Consider the following 16,108-nt stretch of genomic DNA (forward strand, 5'->3'; position numbering starts at 1 on the left):
AACATAATATTCACAAGCACTCCTTTCACATCCTTGAGGCATCCCAAACAACAAATTATGTGATCCAACAGCCTAAAAGTTGCACACATGTAAGTAACTCTAACACAAAGCTAAGCTATTTAATCATACTATCTTTCATATTACAAGCAGTCAAATTCATTACAAATTAATGATTAATTATGTGTTAAAATAAAATGGCAGAGTATCATATACAATAATTGCAGAGCCTGAAAAAACAATAGGATATTAGACAATTTCCAACCACAGTGCTCATTTGTCTCACCAAATTCTGTGTTGTTCTACCATTTTATCTTTTGAAATTAATTTAATTAAAAAGCAATTTAACACAATAAAATGTCCTACCACAGGGTTACTCACAAAGCATGCTATAGACCTCTTTGGGTGAGAATGAATTACGTCAAAGAATGATATACGGCAAGGGGCGTGACTGAGCTTGTCTGACTCTGAAATAATTTTCGTGGACGGCAACTTTCTATGGAATATGAATGGGCTAATGCAGAAAGCAAGCTGTAATAAAGAATATGCTTCATATTGCACCAAATCCCTTTTAGGAGATGCTTAGCAGTGACCATTCTTTCCTCCAGCCAGCTTTTGTAGCTTGAAAAAGCTCAATGCCAACGAAAAAAAATTAGTTTTGATTTTTCTTCATTCATCCTCCATTGAATCTTGCCGTCCAAAATGGCAGCCAATTATCCCCGTAGGTGGATACCGTAATAAACAGTAATGATATTCATAGGCCACCGTCAATCTCACCTGAGGAGGTCTATAAGTGAGCAAGCTCTATGAACTGACAACTACTAAAATAGAGTGCATGTACATTGCATTTGGAGCAACTTTTAAAATTCATAACGAATCCAAATTCGATTGGAATGAGTTCAGACTTTATATTTAACATAAGAACATTAACATACTGTATAGTGCTTTATTTTGGCGATTTTGCTGTAAAATTGTGATTAGTGGTTTTTAATTTGGCAATTTTTTGTGCACATGTGCATTACTGAGCATGCGCATTAATGATTGGCGATTTTAATAGTGGCAATTCTACCTGCAAACTGCCAATCGCCATAAAACTCCGCAAAATTAAAGCGTTATACGGTATATATATATATACACTGTACATGTATATATGTACCAAAAAATTATAAAACAGAGCAATTCTCTACTATTCACTTTTGATGAAATTTGGCCAAAATCCTTGTGCTTGGTATAGGGGCTTTGGGTCAGTTTTTGAGCAACTCAAAAATTTGCAAAAAAAATTTAAAATTGATCGGAATTAGGTCTAACTTTCTACACAGCATATAAACTTGTATACATGTACATATCAGGAAAATTTTTTAAAATGCAGAATTCTCTACTTTTAATTTTTGATGAAATTTGGCCAAAACCCCTGTACTATAGTACAGGCAATTTGGTTCAATTTTTGAATAACTTTAAAAATTAGTAAAAAATCTAAATTTGATTGTAATTAGCTCAAACTTTCTACACAACATATAAACTTGCATACGTATCAGGAAATATTTTTAAAATGCAGACTTCTTTACTTTTAATTTTTGATGAAATTTGGCCAAAAACACTGTACTATATAGTACAGGCAATTTGGTTCAATTTTTGAATAACTTTAAAAATTAGTAAAAAAATCTTGAATTTGATTGTAATCAGCTCAAACTTTCTACACAACATAAGAACATGTACATGTATATAGGGCGAGCAATTAAGGACTTGTGCTTATAAGCACTTTTTTGTAAATGCTTGAAGGTGCTTGGAAACATTAAACATATTGCAAGCACTTGTGCTTGACTTGTACTTAAGCTCTTTTTTTATGTAAATGCTTTAAAGCACTTTTAAAGCACTAATGCTTGTCTCTTTTATGAGTCATCACTAATATGGTTGTCATGCAAGTGTGTGACATCAAGCATAACATACGCATGAGACCTGCTTTCAGTTTAACCTTAGAGATGGCCACAACCATGCATGAAGAAGGCTACCAGATTCTTTACTTTAATCTATTTCGAGATTTGAGTGGTACTTTCAGAGCCTAAGTACTGCAAGCATTAAGCATTACTGCAAGTAATATTGCTTTTGGTACTACTTAAAGCATATTTTGTCACAAGTGCTTCAAGATGTGCTTCAAGCATTTTAGCAAGTGCTTGCCCCAAGACTATAATGCATCATGAAAAATAAAAAAAAGAGAATTCCCTCCTTGTAATTTTTGTCTAAAACAATACCCTGTAGGACTGGGACAAGAGGCTGCATGAGGACTATGCCAAAATCCTGTGGAAAACACTGTCCAATCGTTTTATAAAAATGGCCGATAAAATTAAGCATGCAATGTTAATGTTTGAGCACTGTTTTAATGTAATTTCAGGCTCTGCAATAAATATAAAGTCTACAACTTTACATGCATGTACACATATAAGACTCACAGTAGCTTGATCAGGGCACCTATTATTAGCATTATTGTCTACCACAGGATTGTACTGCTGTTCACTAATGGCAGGAGTCATACCACCATTAGCAGAATGATAGCCTAATACTGTAGTGACACCTTGATCTGTGAAAAAGGGAAAAAGAATAAGCTACTTGCACTTGCTTTTCATTCTTCCACTAATTAATATACATGTACAAGCTATTGTAGAGTATACCATATAGCTATACCTGCAGCTCTTCTACCAAACAATAGGTAATAGGAGCTGTTCAAATTATAATCCTGACCCACATCAGTAATATTGATAGTCCTACTGAACCTAGAGGAGACAGAGCATTATGCATTGAAAGTTCATGAGTATTATGTACCTGCAGGTTATTCTATTGTTAGTGAATGATGTAGATTGAACACACAGTCCATCCTGTGTAGCATCAAGCACATTAGGAGCTCTTCTAGAAGAAGGATTCCATGTATCAACTACTGTTACTGCACCAGAATTAACACGACAACCCAATACATCATCATTCTCCTGTAATATATTTATAAGAGATGGAGAGAGATTATATTATTAATATACCATTTGTGTGTTTAGTGAGAATCCAACAGCTATCCATCCAGCAGCATTACCCTCAAGATATACATCAAGATAAGTTGGATCTGATGGATTTGGCGACAATCCAACATAATATTCACAAGCACTCCTTTCACATCCTTGAGGCATCCCAAACAACAAATTATGTGATCCAACAGCCTAAAAGTTGCACACATGTAAGTAACTCTAACACAAAGCTAAGCTATTTAATCATACCATCTTTCATATTACAAGCAGTCAAATTCATTACAAATTAATGATTATTTATGTGTTAAAATAAAATGGCAGAGTATCATATACAATAATTGCAGAGCCTGAAAAAACAATAGGATATTAGACAATTTCCAACCACAGTGCTCATTTGTCTCACCAAATTCTGTGTTGTTCTACCATTTTATTATTTGAAATTAATTTAATTAAAAAGCAATTTAACACAATAAAATGTCCTACCACAGGGTTACTCACAAAGCATGCTATAAGTGAGCAAGCTTTATGAACTGACAACTACTAAAATAGAGTGCATGTACATGTACATTGCATTTGGAGCAACTTTTAAAATTCATAACAAATCCAAATTCGATTGGAATGAGTTCAGACTTTATATTTAACATAAGAACATTAACATAAGAACATTAGCATACTGTATAGTGCTTTATTTTGGCGATTTTGCTGTAAAATTGTGATTAGTGGTTTTTAATTTGGCAATTTTTTGTGCACATGTGCATTACTGAGCATGCGCATTAATGATTGGCGATTTTAATATTGGCAATTCTACCTGCAAACTGCCAATCGCCATAAAACTCCGCAAAATTAAAGCGTTATACGGTATATATATATATACACTGTACATGTATATATGTACCAAAAAATTATAAAACAGCAATTCTCTACTTTTCACTTTTGATGAAATTTGGCCAAAATCCTTGTACTTGGTATAGGGGCTTTGGGTCAGTTTTTGAGCAACTCAAAAATTTGTAAAAAAAATTAAAATTGATCGGAGTTAGGTCTAACTTTCTACACAGCATATAAACTTGTATACATGTACATATCAGGAAAAATTTTTTAAATGCAGAATTCTCTACTTTTGATTTTTGATGAAATTTGGCTAAAACCCCTGTACTATAGTACAGGCAATTTGGTTCAATTTTTGAATAACTTTAAAAATTAGTAAAAAATCTAAATTTGATTGTAATTAGCTCAAACTTTCTACACAACATATAAACTTGCATACGTATCAGGAAATATTTTTAAAATGCAGACTTCTTTACTTTTAATTTTTGATGAAATTTGGCCAAAAACCCTGTACTATAGTACAGGCAATTTGGTTCAATTTTTGAATAACTTTAAAAATTAGTAAAAAAATCTTGAATTTGATTGTAATCAGCTCAAACTTTCTACACAACATAAGAACATGTACATGCATATAGGGCGAGCAATTAAGGACTTGTGCTTATAAGCACTTTTTTGTAAATGCTTGAAGGTGCTTGCAAACATTAAACATATTGCAAGCACTTGTGCTTGACTTGTACTTAAGCTCTTTTTTTATGTGAATGCTTTAAAGCACTTTTTAAGCACTAATGCTTGTCTCTTTTATCAGTTTTCACTAATATGGTTGTCATGCATGTGTATGACATCTATTGTAACATACGCATGAGACCTGCTTTAATTCAGTTTAAACTTTAAAGATGGCCACAACAATGCATGAAGAAGCTACCAGATTCTTTACTTTAATCTATTTCGAGATTTGAGTGGTACTTTCAGAGCCTAAGTACTGCAAGCATTAAGCATTACTGCAAGTAATATTGCTTTTGGTACTACTTAAAGCATATTTTGTCACAAGTGCTTCAAGATGTGCTTCAAGCATTTTAGCAAGTGCTTGCCCCATGACTGTAATGCATCAGGAAAAATGAAAAAAAGAGAATTCCCTCCTTGTAATTTTTGTCTAAAACAATACCCTGTAGGACTGGGACAAGAGGCTGCATGAGGACTATGCCAAAATCCTGTGGAAAACACTGTCAACCGTTTTATAAAAATGGCCGATAAAATTAAGCATGCAATGTTAATGTTTGAGCACTGTTTTAATGTAATTTCAGGCTCTGCAATAAATTTAAAGTCTACAATTTTACATGCATGTACACATATAAGACTCACAGTAGCTTGATCAGGGCACCTATTATTAGCATTATTGTCTACAACAGGATTGTACTGCTGTTCACTAATAGCAGGAGTCATACCACCATTAGCAGAATGATAGCCTAATACTGTAGTGACACCTTGATCTGTGAATAAGGGAAAAAAGAATAAGCTACTTGCACTTGCTTTTTATTCTTCTACTAATTAATATACATGTACAAGCTATTGTAGAGTATACCGTATAGCTATACCTGCAGCTCTTCTACCAAACAATAGGTAATAGGAATCGTCCAGGTTATAATCCTGACCCACATCAGTAATATTGATAGTCCTACTGAACCTATTGGGAGAGAGTCAGTTTAACATAGTAATAATGACCAGTATAGATATTAACATACCTGCAGGTTATTCTGCCATTAGTGAATGATGTAGATTGGACACACAGTCCATCCTGTGTGGCATCAAGCATATTAGCTGTTCTTCTAGGAGAAGGATTCCATGTATCAACTACTGTTACTATACTAGAATTAACACGACAACCCAATACATCATCATCCTCCTGTAATATACATGTATTTATAAAAAGATAGAATAAGAAATAGTACATTATTAATATACCATTTGTGTGTTGTTGGAGAATCCAATAGCTATCCATCCAGCAGCATTACCCTCAAGATATACATCAAGATAAGTTGGATCTGATGGGTTTGGTGACAATCCAACATAATATTCACAATCGGCCCTCAAACAGCCTTCAGGCATACCAAAGATTAGATTATGAGACTCAATGCTCTAGCCAAAAAATACATGTTCGTACATGCTAAAGTGATTTTATTAATTTTAAAATTTTATATGAATGTGCTATAAGTATGAGGACTACATGTGCAGCTGACAGAATGACAGTTATAGACTTTGAATTGGGAGCTTAAAACTATAGGACATACATTAATTTAATTGAGGGACCTACTGTTTAGTAATAAAAGTGGAAATACAAAACATATCTTAATACTGATGCATGTGCAAGACGGATGAGTATTTATTTTAGTTGCAAATGTACAGTTTTCTTACAGTAACTTCCACTGGACATCTTCCATCAGTATTGCTATCATTAACAGGATTGTATAGGATTGGACTAATACTAGGAGTCATACCGCCACTAGCAGAATGATAGCCTAATGATGTACGAAGTCCTTGATCTAGAGAGATGAGGAACGATTACTAGAGGTCAAGTGTTAGTGTCATTATACTGTACCTGCTGCACGGCGTCCATATAATAGATAGAAAAGATTGTCAAGATCATAATCTTGACTAATATCAGTCCCATTGATTAAACGACTAAAACTATAAGTAATAAATAATAGTAGCATAATAATTGCGAAATAATACTGACATTTTAAAAGCAAAGATATGTAAAGTCTTATTGCATATTTACCTGCAGGTTATTCTACCGTTGATGAATGATGTAGATTGAACACACAGTCCATCCTGTGTAGCATCAAGCATATTAGGTGCTTGTCTAGGAGAAGGATTCCATGTATCTACTACTGTTACTGCACCAGAATTAACACGACAACCCAATACATCATCATCCTCCTGTAATATATTTATAAAAAGATAGAGAGAGACTATATTATTAATATACCATTTGTTTGTTTAGTGAGAATCCAATAGCTATCCATCCAGCAGCATTACCCTCAAGATATACATCAAGATAAGTTGGATCTGATGGATTGACTCCAAGACCGACAAAGTACTCACACTCTTGACGTGGGCAGTTCTCAGGCATACGGAATATAAGAGGATGAGTCCCAACATCCTATACCATAAAACAATGTACATTATTAAGAGTACAAGTACTCTATGACTTATTCCAAAAATGGCTCAAAAATCACACCAATTACTGTATAGCGGGAAATTTCCGAGGGGATTAAATTTGGCAAATTTCGCGTTTTGATAGCCATTCACCAAAATAAAAATCTGCCATTTTGAGCCAATATATGCATGCTCAATTGCATGTGGCCACAAATTCGCCAAATTAAAACCCGCCAATCACCAAAATTTAGCAATTCGCCAAATTTTAGCCGCTCCAAAATTTCCCACTATACGCTATTATTATTATTTTCATTGATGTAGTTATACTATGTAGAAAGTTTGGAACTTATTTTTACAAAAATTTCTGAAGTTATGAGCATTTATAAAAATAGTAGACAATTTTGAAAAAAGGCAAAGGCTATAGCTTATGGTTTTTCCTAAAAACCAGTTCCAAAATCACCCCCAATTTTTATTAGATTTTCTGATACATATTGATGTCCCTATACCAGACATGGGATCAAGCACTATGAAATGTACTTAAACACAAACACAAGCACTTAAATGTGTTAGAAGTACCAGCACAAGCACAATCCCTAGCTTCACCATAAGTGCTTAAGTACAAGAACAAGCATTCTCCAGAGTTCTTGGTAACATTAATAAGTACATGTACACTAGATATTCACTAAGTGTAAAAATAAAGTAAAATTAGAATTACGTCTAATAAACACTAACTCTGTCAATTGTTCATAACAAATGAAAACAGCAGAGAGATTAAGAGTGATACCACTATAATGGTGATGCCATTACCATTCTTCAAGCTAACACACAATCACACAATGTGCTACTAAACTTGTATACTACTGTTACTATACTACAATTTATTGGACAGTGTAACCACTACAGTACATTTACATGTAGTGGTACATGTAGATATACATGTTACAGATAAACTACAAATTTTGAGGGTTACTGGATGCCATACAAGATGGCTTATTGGCGGGATTAATATTTGGCAAATTTGCCTGTGGAAAGAAATTGTCGGATTTTATATTGGCAATTTTGTGCCACATGCCATCGAGCATGGTCAGATTAAAACGAAAATGGCAGATTTTATATTGGCAATTTCTTCACAAAACCCCCAATCGCCAATATTAATTCCTCGCCAATAAATCATCTTGTATGGTATACACAAGGATACTAGTTGATTAGAAGCTGTGGTGAAGCCTAGGCTTCTAATGTAGATGTATACATGTACATGTACATGTACATGTACACTATTCAGGTGCAATTCTTGCTGTGCGAAAGCACTTTTGTCAATTTTTAAAAGTAATAAAGTACAATTACAAGGCACATGCCTGCCCTATACTATGTAGAAAATTTGAGCCAATTCTGACAAATAATTTCCAAGTTATGAGCACTTTATAAAATCGATTAAAAAGCATGAACATAATGATAGCCATTACTACAGGAATTATACATGTATCTGGTCCTACAATGGCACAATATATACTTACCGTAAGTGTTATATTGCAGTCAACCTACAAGAGAGAAGAGAGAATAATAATAATTAATAAACCTTGGATTCTATAGAGAATAATACCTTAAGCCTACTATTTTTAGCGTCTACTAAATTTAGCTATATTAGCGAGAGAGCTTTAAATTGCTAAATTAAATAGACGCCAAAATAATTATTATTCATTATAATGGTTATTATTTATAGTTAATTTGGTTAAAAACGCTAAAATTAGTAACGCTAAACATGACTTTTGCTGATTTCGCTAAAATTAGTAGACGCAAATAATAGTAGGCTTAAGGTAGTTAATAAATCTTGGATTCTATAGCTTACAGGGAAATCAGCAGCATTGAGATTCACATAATATGAAGAAAACATGATCACAACAGAATACCTATGGATAATAAAATAATGATAACAACATTACAAATTATAGTAATAATCTTAATAGATTTAAATTAGTGGCTTCACTCTAGCCACAGAAATTGCTAATGGATTCTCTTTTGCACTTATATAAGCATAAATGTGTATTCATGTATCACATGTACACGTACATGTACATGTGTAAGTGTAAACATGTATTACATGCATGTATATGTGCTCTAGCCACAAAAATTGCTAATAGATTCTCTTTTGCACTTATATAAGTACATGTAAGTGTAAACATGTATTACATGCATGTATATGTACATGTATGTGTAGACTAACATCCTAACATCTACTTATTAAAGCATCCAAACCATTATACCGTATAGCGTAAAATTTTCAAGGGCTATAAATTTCACAGATTTCGTGATTTTCTGAAGATTCGCAAAAATTACTGTGGCGAAAATCAAATTAATACCGGACAAGATAGTAAATGGCATAAATTTGTAAAAATTAAATCTCCAAAATAGATTTTTAGGCAAATTCATGAAATTTACAGCCCTTGAAAATTTTGCACTGCATGATTGTTAAGAAACAAATATGGCATGAGACAATTATTCATTAATTACATGCTTCAGTTATTTCTAATAATATTTTGTTGCTGTTGGTGCTTTAATTAGTGTTTACATTCAGCACTTCAGGGCGACTGATCAAGTTTCCTGTAGACACATTTAATCAAATTAAATTTAATGAATAATGCTACATATCCTGCAGTACAATAATGTAGCATTAACAGCATACAGTATATGAAGAAATGCATTAAATAAACTCAAGTATAACTGTATTTCTTATTTCACTTGCCTTGCATGCACACACCAGTAGAGCTGATAGCTTTAAATTTAATACAAGCCATTCAAAGCTTTGTATACAGTGCAAATTAGCAGCAACTATTCAACACAATACTCATGATAAACAACCCAAAGTTACTAGTAGCTTTTAAGTCAAAAGCTACCCCCAATGTAAAGCAAAAAAATATTTAGCAGCATTTGGCTTCAATGTGCAGTCTTCACTAGCTAATATGTGAAAAGGCCAACTTCTGTTCAACAAAGCGTAATAATAAATAATATTACTCTAAGCATTTTATCTATTAATAGTACATGATCCAAATGTGCTTCCTACTACTGCATAAAATAGCCAACTTGGCTACTTTAATATTAATGAGTTTGGATTCAAACTATACCACATCCTAAGCAAAGCTGATGATACCATGAATGGCTTCTGTCATGACTCAATTCTTATCTTTACTATAACTGATACTCTATCGTGGTCAGTAGAGCCATATAGCAACAAAATGAAAATTGACCAAACCATGACTGTAAACCTTTCTATGTAAACAGAAGAAATTCTTGAGGGCATACACTGCATAGCATTCCAATTTATACTTTTAGTTTAGCAATAAAAAGAACAGCCATAAGCATTGAAGCGGTGCATTATTAAAGAAAAAGTAAAATATAGAAGCTTTGATTTTGAAAGGATGTATACCGGTTGTAAAGATACCACTATGATTCCATATATAGCATGCATTGTATTATGATGATGCTCTACATGGATATTTGAGACATGCACAATAGCCTGACCATAGCAGCCCTGACAATTGTAGCCCTGACAGATAAAACTGTGTTTATACTTCCTAATAAGCATCAATCCACACTCCATATATTGAGCTGAGTGGGTGAATGCACACACACTATGGTGAAGCCAACCAGATAATAAACCACAACATCATGAGAACTGAGCAATACAGTATAATACTGGCAGACAAGAGACAATCAAGAGAAGGTGTAATTTTATTTGATAAATCTAATTACAGTGATGATAAGTATAGACTGCACCATACAATCTAGCATGCAGTAGTCTTAGGTGCTACTGTAGTACAAATTAACCTTAGTTCCACAATGCCACCAAACCCTGAGGGAGCCGTCCATTGAAATGAGACGCTTGACTTGTCGTAATTATTAACATGAGTTACCTAAGGAAAAGATAAAAGAGAGATTCAAGGAGAAAAAAGAAAAAACATCATACTACATACGGCATGCAGTCAAAATAACATGTATACATAACAAATAATATCAAATTACATTCAATAGTATTTATCACATTAGTATGTTAACTTACAGTAGCATTATTAGAGTCTGGACAGTTAGCTAGTCTTGCCTGACCATTAGAGCCACTGGTATCCATCATACCAATCACCGATCCATTCACATCTCTGGCTTGGACTATGAAACCTCTGAATGTTGCTCCTAGCACACTGATCAAACTGACTGTAGGATAACAAAGAAAGAGAAAAGGAACAAATTAACGGCAATTAAGACTATATAGCGTGCAAGAATTAATGGTTGCATAAATTAGCTATGCAAAAATAAAGGTGTCAAAAATTGATAGACAATCATATCATATTTTTACTATTATATGTCTCATCAGGTTCATATACTAGGAATCCATTTTCCATCAGGAGATCAGAGACAATGAAGTAAGGAGGAGGACGGAGGGCTGGATCAATGGGAATAGCGCCATGACCTGGTACTAGAGACACACATGCTTGAGGTGGAGCACCAGTAGGTAGAGCTGTAGCTAATCCAAGAAATACTAGGAGGAGAGAGAAACTCCTGCAATAGGAGACAGCCACCATGATCACAGACACTGCTGGAGTCGGTAGATGTCAGGAATGAAGATACAAATTCATCAAGTATATGTACCATACCTGCATACCAATTGAGGAAATTATATTTTTAGCTCCACCTTACTTCTTGGAAAGCACGTGGCAAAGCATGTAAATAAAAGGCGGAGCTTAAAGCCTACCCACGTCTTGTAAATGGCTGCTCCGAGGTCAGTTCAGGAGTCAATTCTCACAGCCACAAATTGTAACGCTCGTCGTCAGTAATATCATATCCCTCTTCATACCTTCTTATGAAACGTGTACCTTCATCACTGTAAAAAAAGAAAAGGGTATGAATAGATGAATCATGAAAGACCGACTTACCGAGGACAGGCTGCTTAGAACTTGACAACAGGCATGCGTACAAAGGGATAAGTGCTAATCCTGTCCTCTCTGCTAGTGATCGATTATCTGGAATGTCATCAACCACATTAATAGCCCAACCACATTAATAGCTATAACATGCCACCCACTGAAGCAGGGTGGCCGGCAGGAGTGAGACCACTGCACTGGCTAATTGTGGACCATAGAGTAGGAGAATACAATAGTCAAGCAGAACAATAACACTGAAGAGAGCAAAAGTAGTCAGAGCCATTTTTGACATTAAAATGAATGAAAGGTGTGTCTTGGCATATCAGATGATGCAATATAAACCCAGAGTACCGTATAGCGGAAAATTTTCGTGGATCCGTCCAAGAATCAATTTCGTGGCTTTAATTTTCATGGTTTTCTACAATTCGGCCATCTTAAACCGTATAAAATTGATTTTCACGGATTTTATTTTCGTGGGTTTTGAAAAAAATGCAAAATCCACAAAAATTTTCCGCTATACGGTATGAATATGATAATATTTTGTTGAAAAAATTGACAGAGTGATAATAAAAATGGCCTAAAACACACTAATAGTTAGTATAAAATTGCTCTAAAAAGAATAACAACCAGCAAACAGTGTTCAAAAGCAATACCATTTATACTATCAATAATTGTTTGTACTATGTAGCAAAGTAGCATCCTTCAATATTGAGGAGCTTAAATGACGGCAACCATGATTGCCATAACTACCACAAGAACAAAAGTAATGATGATAAAGACACCAAAACCTCCCCAGCGGAAAGGAGAGTCCTACGAAATACAAACCAATGATATACTTGATCATTGAAAACATGGGTGTACATTTAAGTAATGTGCAAGGGAATCTATGCCATATACATATACCTTTCAAAGTTACGAAAACAAATGTATTTATACTATCAAAGTTATAACTATCAAGAAAATTGTTTTTGCACCAGCTCACTAAGCTAGCTGTGCCATCAATTAATAATGCATCAATTGTTGTGCTGTGTACATGTATGGATGATGATCATTCTAAATATTTGGTGGTATTGATTCAAAATAAACATAATTACTTCAGATGGTTTCTTCTTTGGTGGTGGATCATTACTAGCAGCTTTGCCTTTCTCTGTCATCTCCATGTATTTTTGTGGAGGGGAGAAGCTGCTCTTGGCAGACCTCTGGAAGTAATACTTGAGGAATGTTGGGCCCAATGCAGCTCTCTCTATAATGAAGAAAATAAGAATATAAACGATTATACAACTATTCTATTCACAACAAATGGAGAAAGTGTAACCAAATAGGGGGAATTCCAAGGTTGGTTAATTTACAATATGACACTAGGCCAGTGTACTGTCAATTTTAAAATCAAAAGGGGGGGGGCAATTCAACCTTTTGATGCATGCTTACACTAGAATACTATAGAACCAAATTCTATTCTAGCGCCAAAGTAACGTCAAGACTTGTGTAGTAATTATGGTAAATCAGCCCTCAGAAGGTTAAGAGAAGTGGCAAAGAAAGAGAGAGATGGATCATTACTATCATATTATTTATTTCAAAAGGACTAAACAATTATGATGGTGGAAGGGAAACAAAAACAATGCAAGACCTCATGGAATGCCAAGAGCTAGTCCTGACACTAGAAAATAAAAACAAACAAATAAAATGAAGAAGAGGATAGAAAAGAACAGAGAAGAGAAGAACATGCAAAGCTCAAACAAAATCAAAGTTGAGATATTAATATCATACTACCCTAAATAATCATTGTACTACTCTGAATAATCTGTGATGCATACATGTATATATACATGTATGCACTGTACATCAAATGAGATGTTATGATAAATTTATTTTCTGATATTTTGTTTATAACATGAATATCAATGTCAGTGTCAGACATAGAGTTGCACAATGTACATGTAGCTCTATTGCATTAAAAGATATTGGCATAAAATTATGAAGCAATTTAAAAATACATAAAAAATCTAATTTTGATCAAAATCAGCCCAAACTTTCTACACATCATAAGTACATGTATATGCATCAGATAGAATTATAAAAATGGAGAAATGTCACCTTTTAATTTTTGGCAAAATTTGGCTCAAGACCCTGTACAGGGTTTTGGCCCAATTTTTGAGCAATTCTAAGTATTCAAAAAATCTAATTTTAATCAGAATTAGCTCAACTATCCACACAATATAAGTACATGTATGTGTATCAAAAAAATTATAAAAATCAGGAATGTTCTCTCAGCCATTTTTGGCAAAATACCAAGCAGTGCAACATAATTATTATTGAAACAATTAAGCAGTATAGGCAAAACCAAACATTTAAAAATCAGTAATTAAAAGACTTACTTTCAGGTGGAGCTCTGAAAGCCATCACAGTAAATACAATGGTCATAACAAGCTGTATAATGACCAGCAATATAACAAACACAATGTAGACCCAGAGGAGAGTGAAAGAGTTTGTACCACCACAACCAGACTCAAGCAAAGCAATGCCCAAACCAACATTAACCACTAGAAAGGTAGACAAAAGGAAAATGGAAGATAAAAGAAAAGGGAAAGGGAGAGAGTGATAAAGATAGAGGGAGAGAAGTTGGAAGGTGAGTAAGAGTGGAGAGGCAAGATAAAGAAAGAGGGGAGAATCGTGGGAAAGAGACATAAGAGATACAACATTAAGTGATAAAAATACATGTAGTTAATCTTACAGGCTAGTATCTCAGCCAAGAAACCAATAGCAGTACCATGGATCAGATTAAATATCCACCGACTATTAATGAGAAAATCATTATTAATAAACATGTATATCATTATCATATTTTAACTTACTATGAGCCAGTTGGCTTGCAACGGAATATAGCAATGATAGGCTAGGAATAATATTGAAAACAATAATCAGCATCATTTATTACAGTACAAACTTACATTCATAATTTGTAGAATGAATACAATGATTCCAATGACAAAATGACCTGTGCTTTTACCCTAAAATAACAAAACGATAAAAATATATAATACAGAATTCATTGTATAGTAAGTACATGTACATGTACATGTACAAAGTAAAAATAGCTAGATTCTAGCATACAATCATAATTATGATACTGTACAAGACGATTTATTGGCAAGAGTAATATCTCTATAAAAGTATTTGACAAATTTTATATTGGCAATTTTTCATTGAGCATGCTTATATTAGGACAAAATGGTGGATTTTATATTGATGATTTCTTTAAAAAACAGCGATTTTCCGATATATTGACTCCTTGCCAAGGAATCATTTTGTATGGTACATGTACATTGTATATTATATTATACATCCTAATACAATAGGTTATGGGTCTTACACAGGCAAAGCTAATGAGACCGGGTGAAGGTGCTCCAGGATTCTTGGCATTAGCAACAAAAATAAATATGAACCCAAGGGCAGTCAAAAACAGGGACACTATCATGAAAGCACGATGTATCTATAAAGAGAAAATAATAGAAAAGAATAGCTAAATTCCAGGTATTAATAGCATGTACACATAATATACATGTACATGTACATGCATAAAATATAAAGAAATTAAATCCTCAAGTTTAGAGCATAAAGTATTTAAAATGATGATTACAGAATTACGAGATGCATTCACCTACCTGGAACCATTCCCCATTAGGTAGTGCTGGCTTCATCCAAAGAGCAAAGAATATAGCACTGACTACCAGCAGAGGCCATGCCACTATCATTAATATACCTAAAGTACAACAAAGATAGTTAAATTTTGTGATATAAAAATTGTTTGTAAAAAGCAATTTAATAGACTGCTAATGCATTAGACCACAAAATTGTGTTATCATTATTTTATGCAAGTTTTTAGGCTTCATGCTATATCACTGACCATGGATTCTAGTAAGTTCTCTCCTGGGGAAATTATCAGTAGGTGCACCAGTAGCATTAGTGACTACAATAGCCTCAGCAGTAACATCTGGTGTCTCACCATGCTGGGCCAATGAACTCACACCTAACAGCAATGCATAATTATTATTATAAATAAAATAATAATAATAATAATAGTTTCTGTTAATTTTCATGTATAATAATGATAATGATCACTACACAGATAAATTTATCTATACAGTTTATAATTATTAAAAATATCTACCATGTATTTTATATTAGTGTATATGTACCTCTAACGTTACTGGTTCC

At 33.7% G+C, this 16,108-nt stretch overlaps 1 protein-coding gene across 10 annotated transcripts in view; it reads right to left on the bottom strand.

The window, feature by feature from the left end:
- Positions 1 to 16,108, bottom strand: part of LOC100636115 (uncharacterized) — a 34,105-nt gene that overhangs the window by 5,354 nt on the left and 12,643 nt on the right. For 3 of the 10 annotated variants that reach the window (XM_019996105.1, XM_019996110.1, XM_019996108.1), the window contains 12 exons: positions 6,814 to 6,893; positions 6,604 to 6,764; positions 6,424 to 6,512; positions 6,240 to 6,367; positions 5,790 to 5,963; positions 5,570 to 5,730; positions 5,423 to 5,511; positions 5,190 to 5,317; positions 3,024 to 3,197; positions 2,815 to 2,975; positions 2,677 to 2,765; positions 2,567 to 2,572 (listed from right to left, as the gene is read on the bottom strand). In XM_019996105.1, the coding sequence (XP_019851664.1) occupies positions 2,567 to 2,572; positions 2,677 to 2,765; positions 2,815 to 2,975; positions 3,024 to 3,197; positions 5,190 to 5,317; positions 5,423 to 5,511; positions 5,570 to 5,730; positions 5,790 to 5,963; positions 6,240 to 6,367; positions 6,424 to 6,512; positions 6,604 to 6,764; positions 6,814 to 6,893 (1,440 nt within the window). The remainder of the gene's footprint in view (positions 1 to 2,566; positions 2,573 to 2,676; positions 2,766 to 2,814; positions 2,976 to 3,023; positions 3,198 to 5,189; positions 5,318 to 5,422; positions 5,512 to 5,569; positions 5,731 to 5,789; positions 5,964 to 6,239; positions 6,368 to 6,423; positions 6,513 to 6,603; positions 6,765 to 6,813; positions 6,894 to 16,108) is intronic. The other 7 variants (XM_019996106.1, XM_019996107.1, XM_019996111.1 and 4 more) reach the window with 7 other exon arrangements.

The sequence above is a fragment of the Amphimedon queenslandica genome, unplaced genomic scaffold, assembly GCF_000090795.2.
Source record: "Amphimedon queenslandica unplaced genomic scaffold, v1.1 AMPQUscaffold_13422, whole genome shotgun sequence".
In the NCBI taxonomy this organism is placed as follows: Eukaryota; Metazoa; Porifera; class Demospongiae; order Haplosclerida; family Niphatidae; genus Amphimedon; species Amphimedon queenslandica.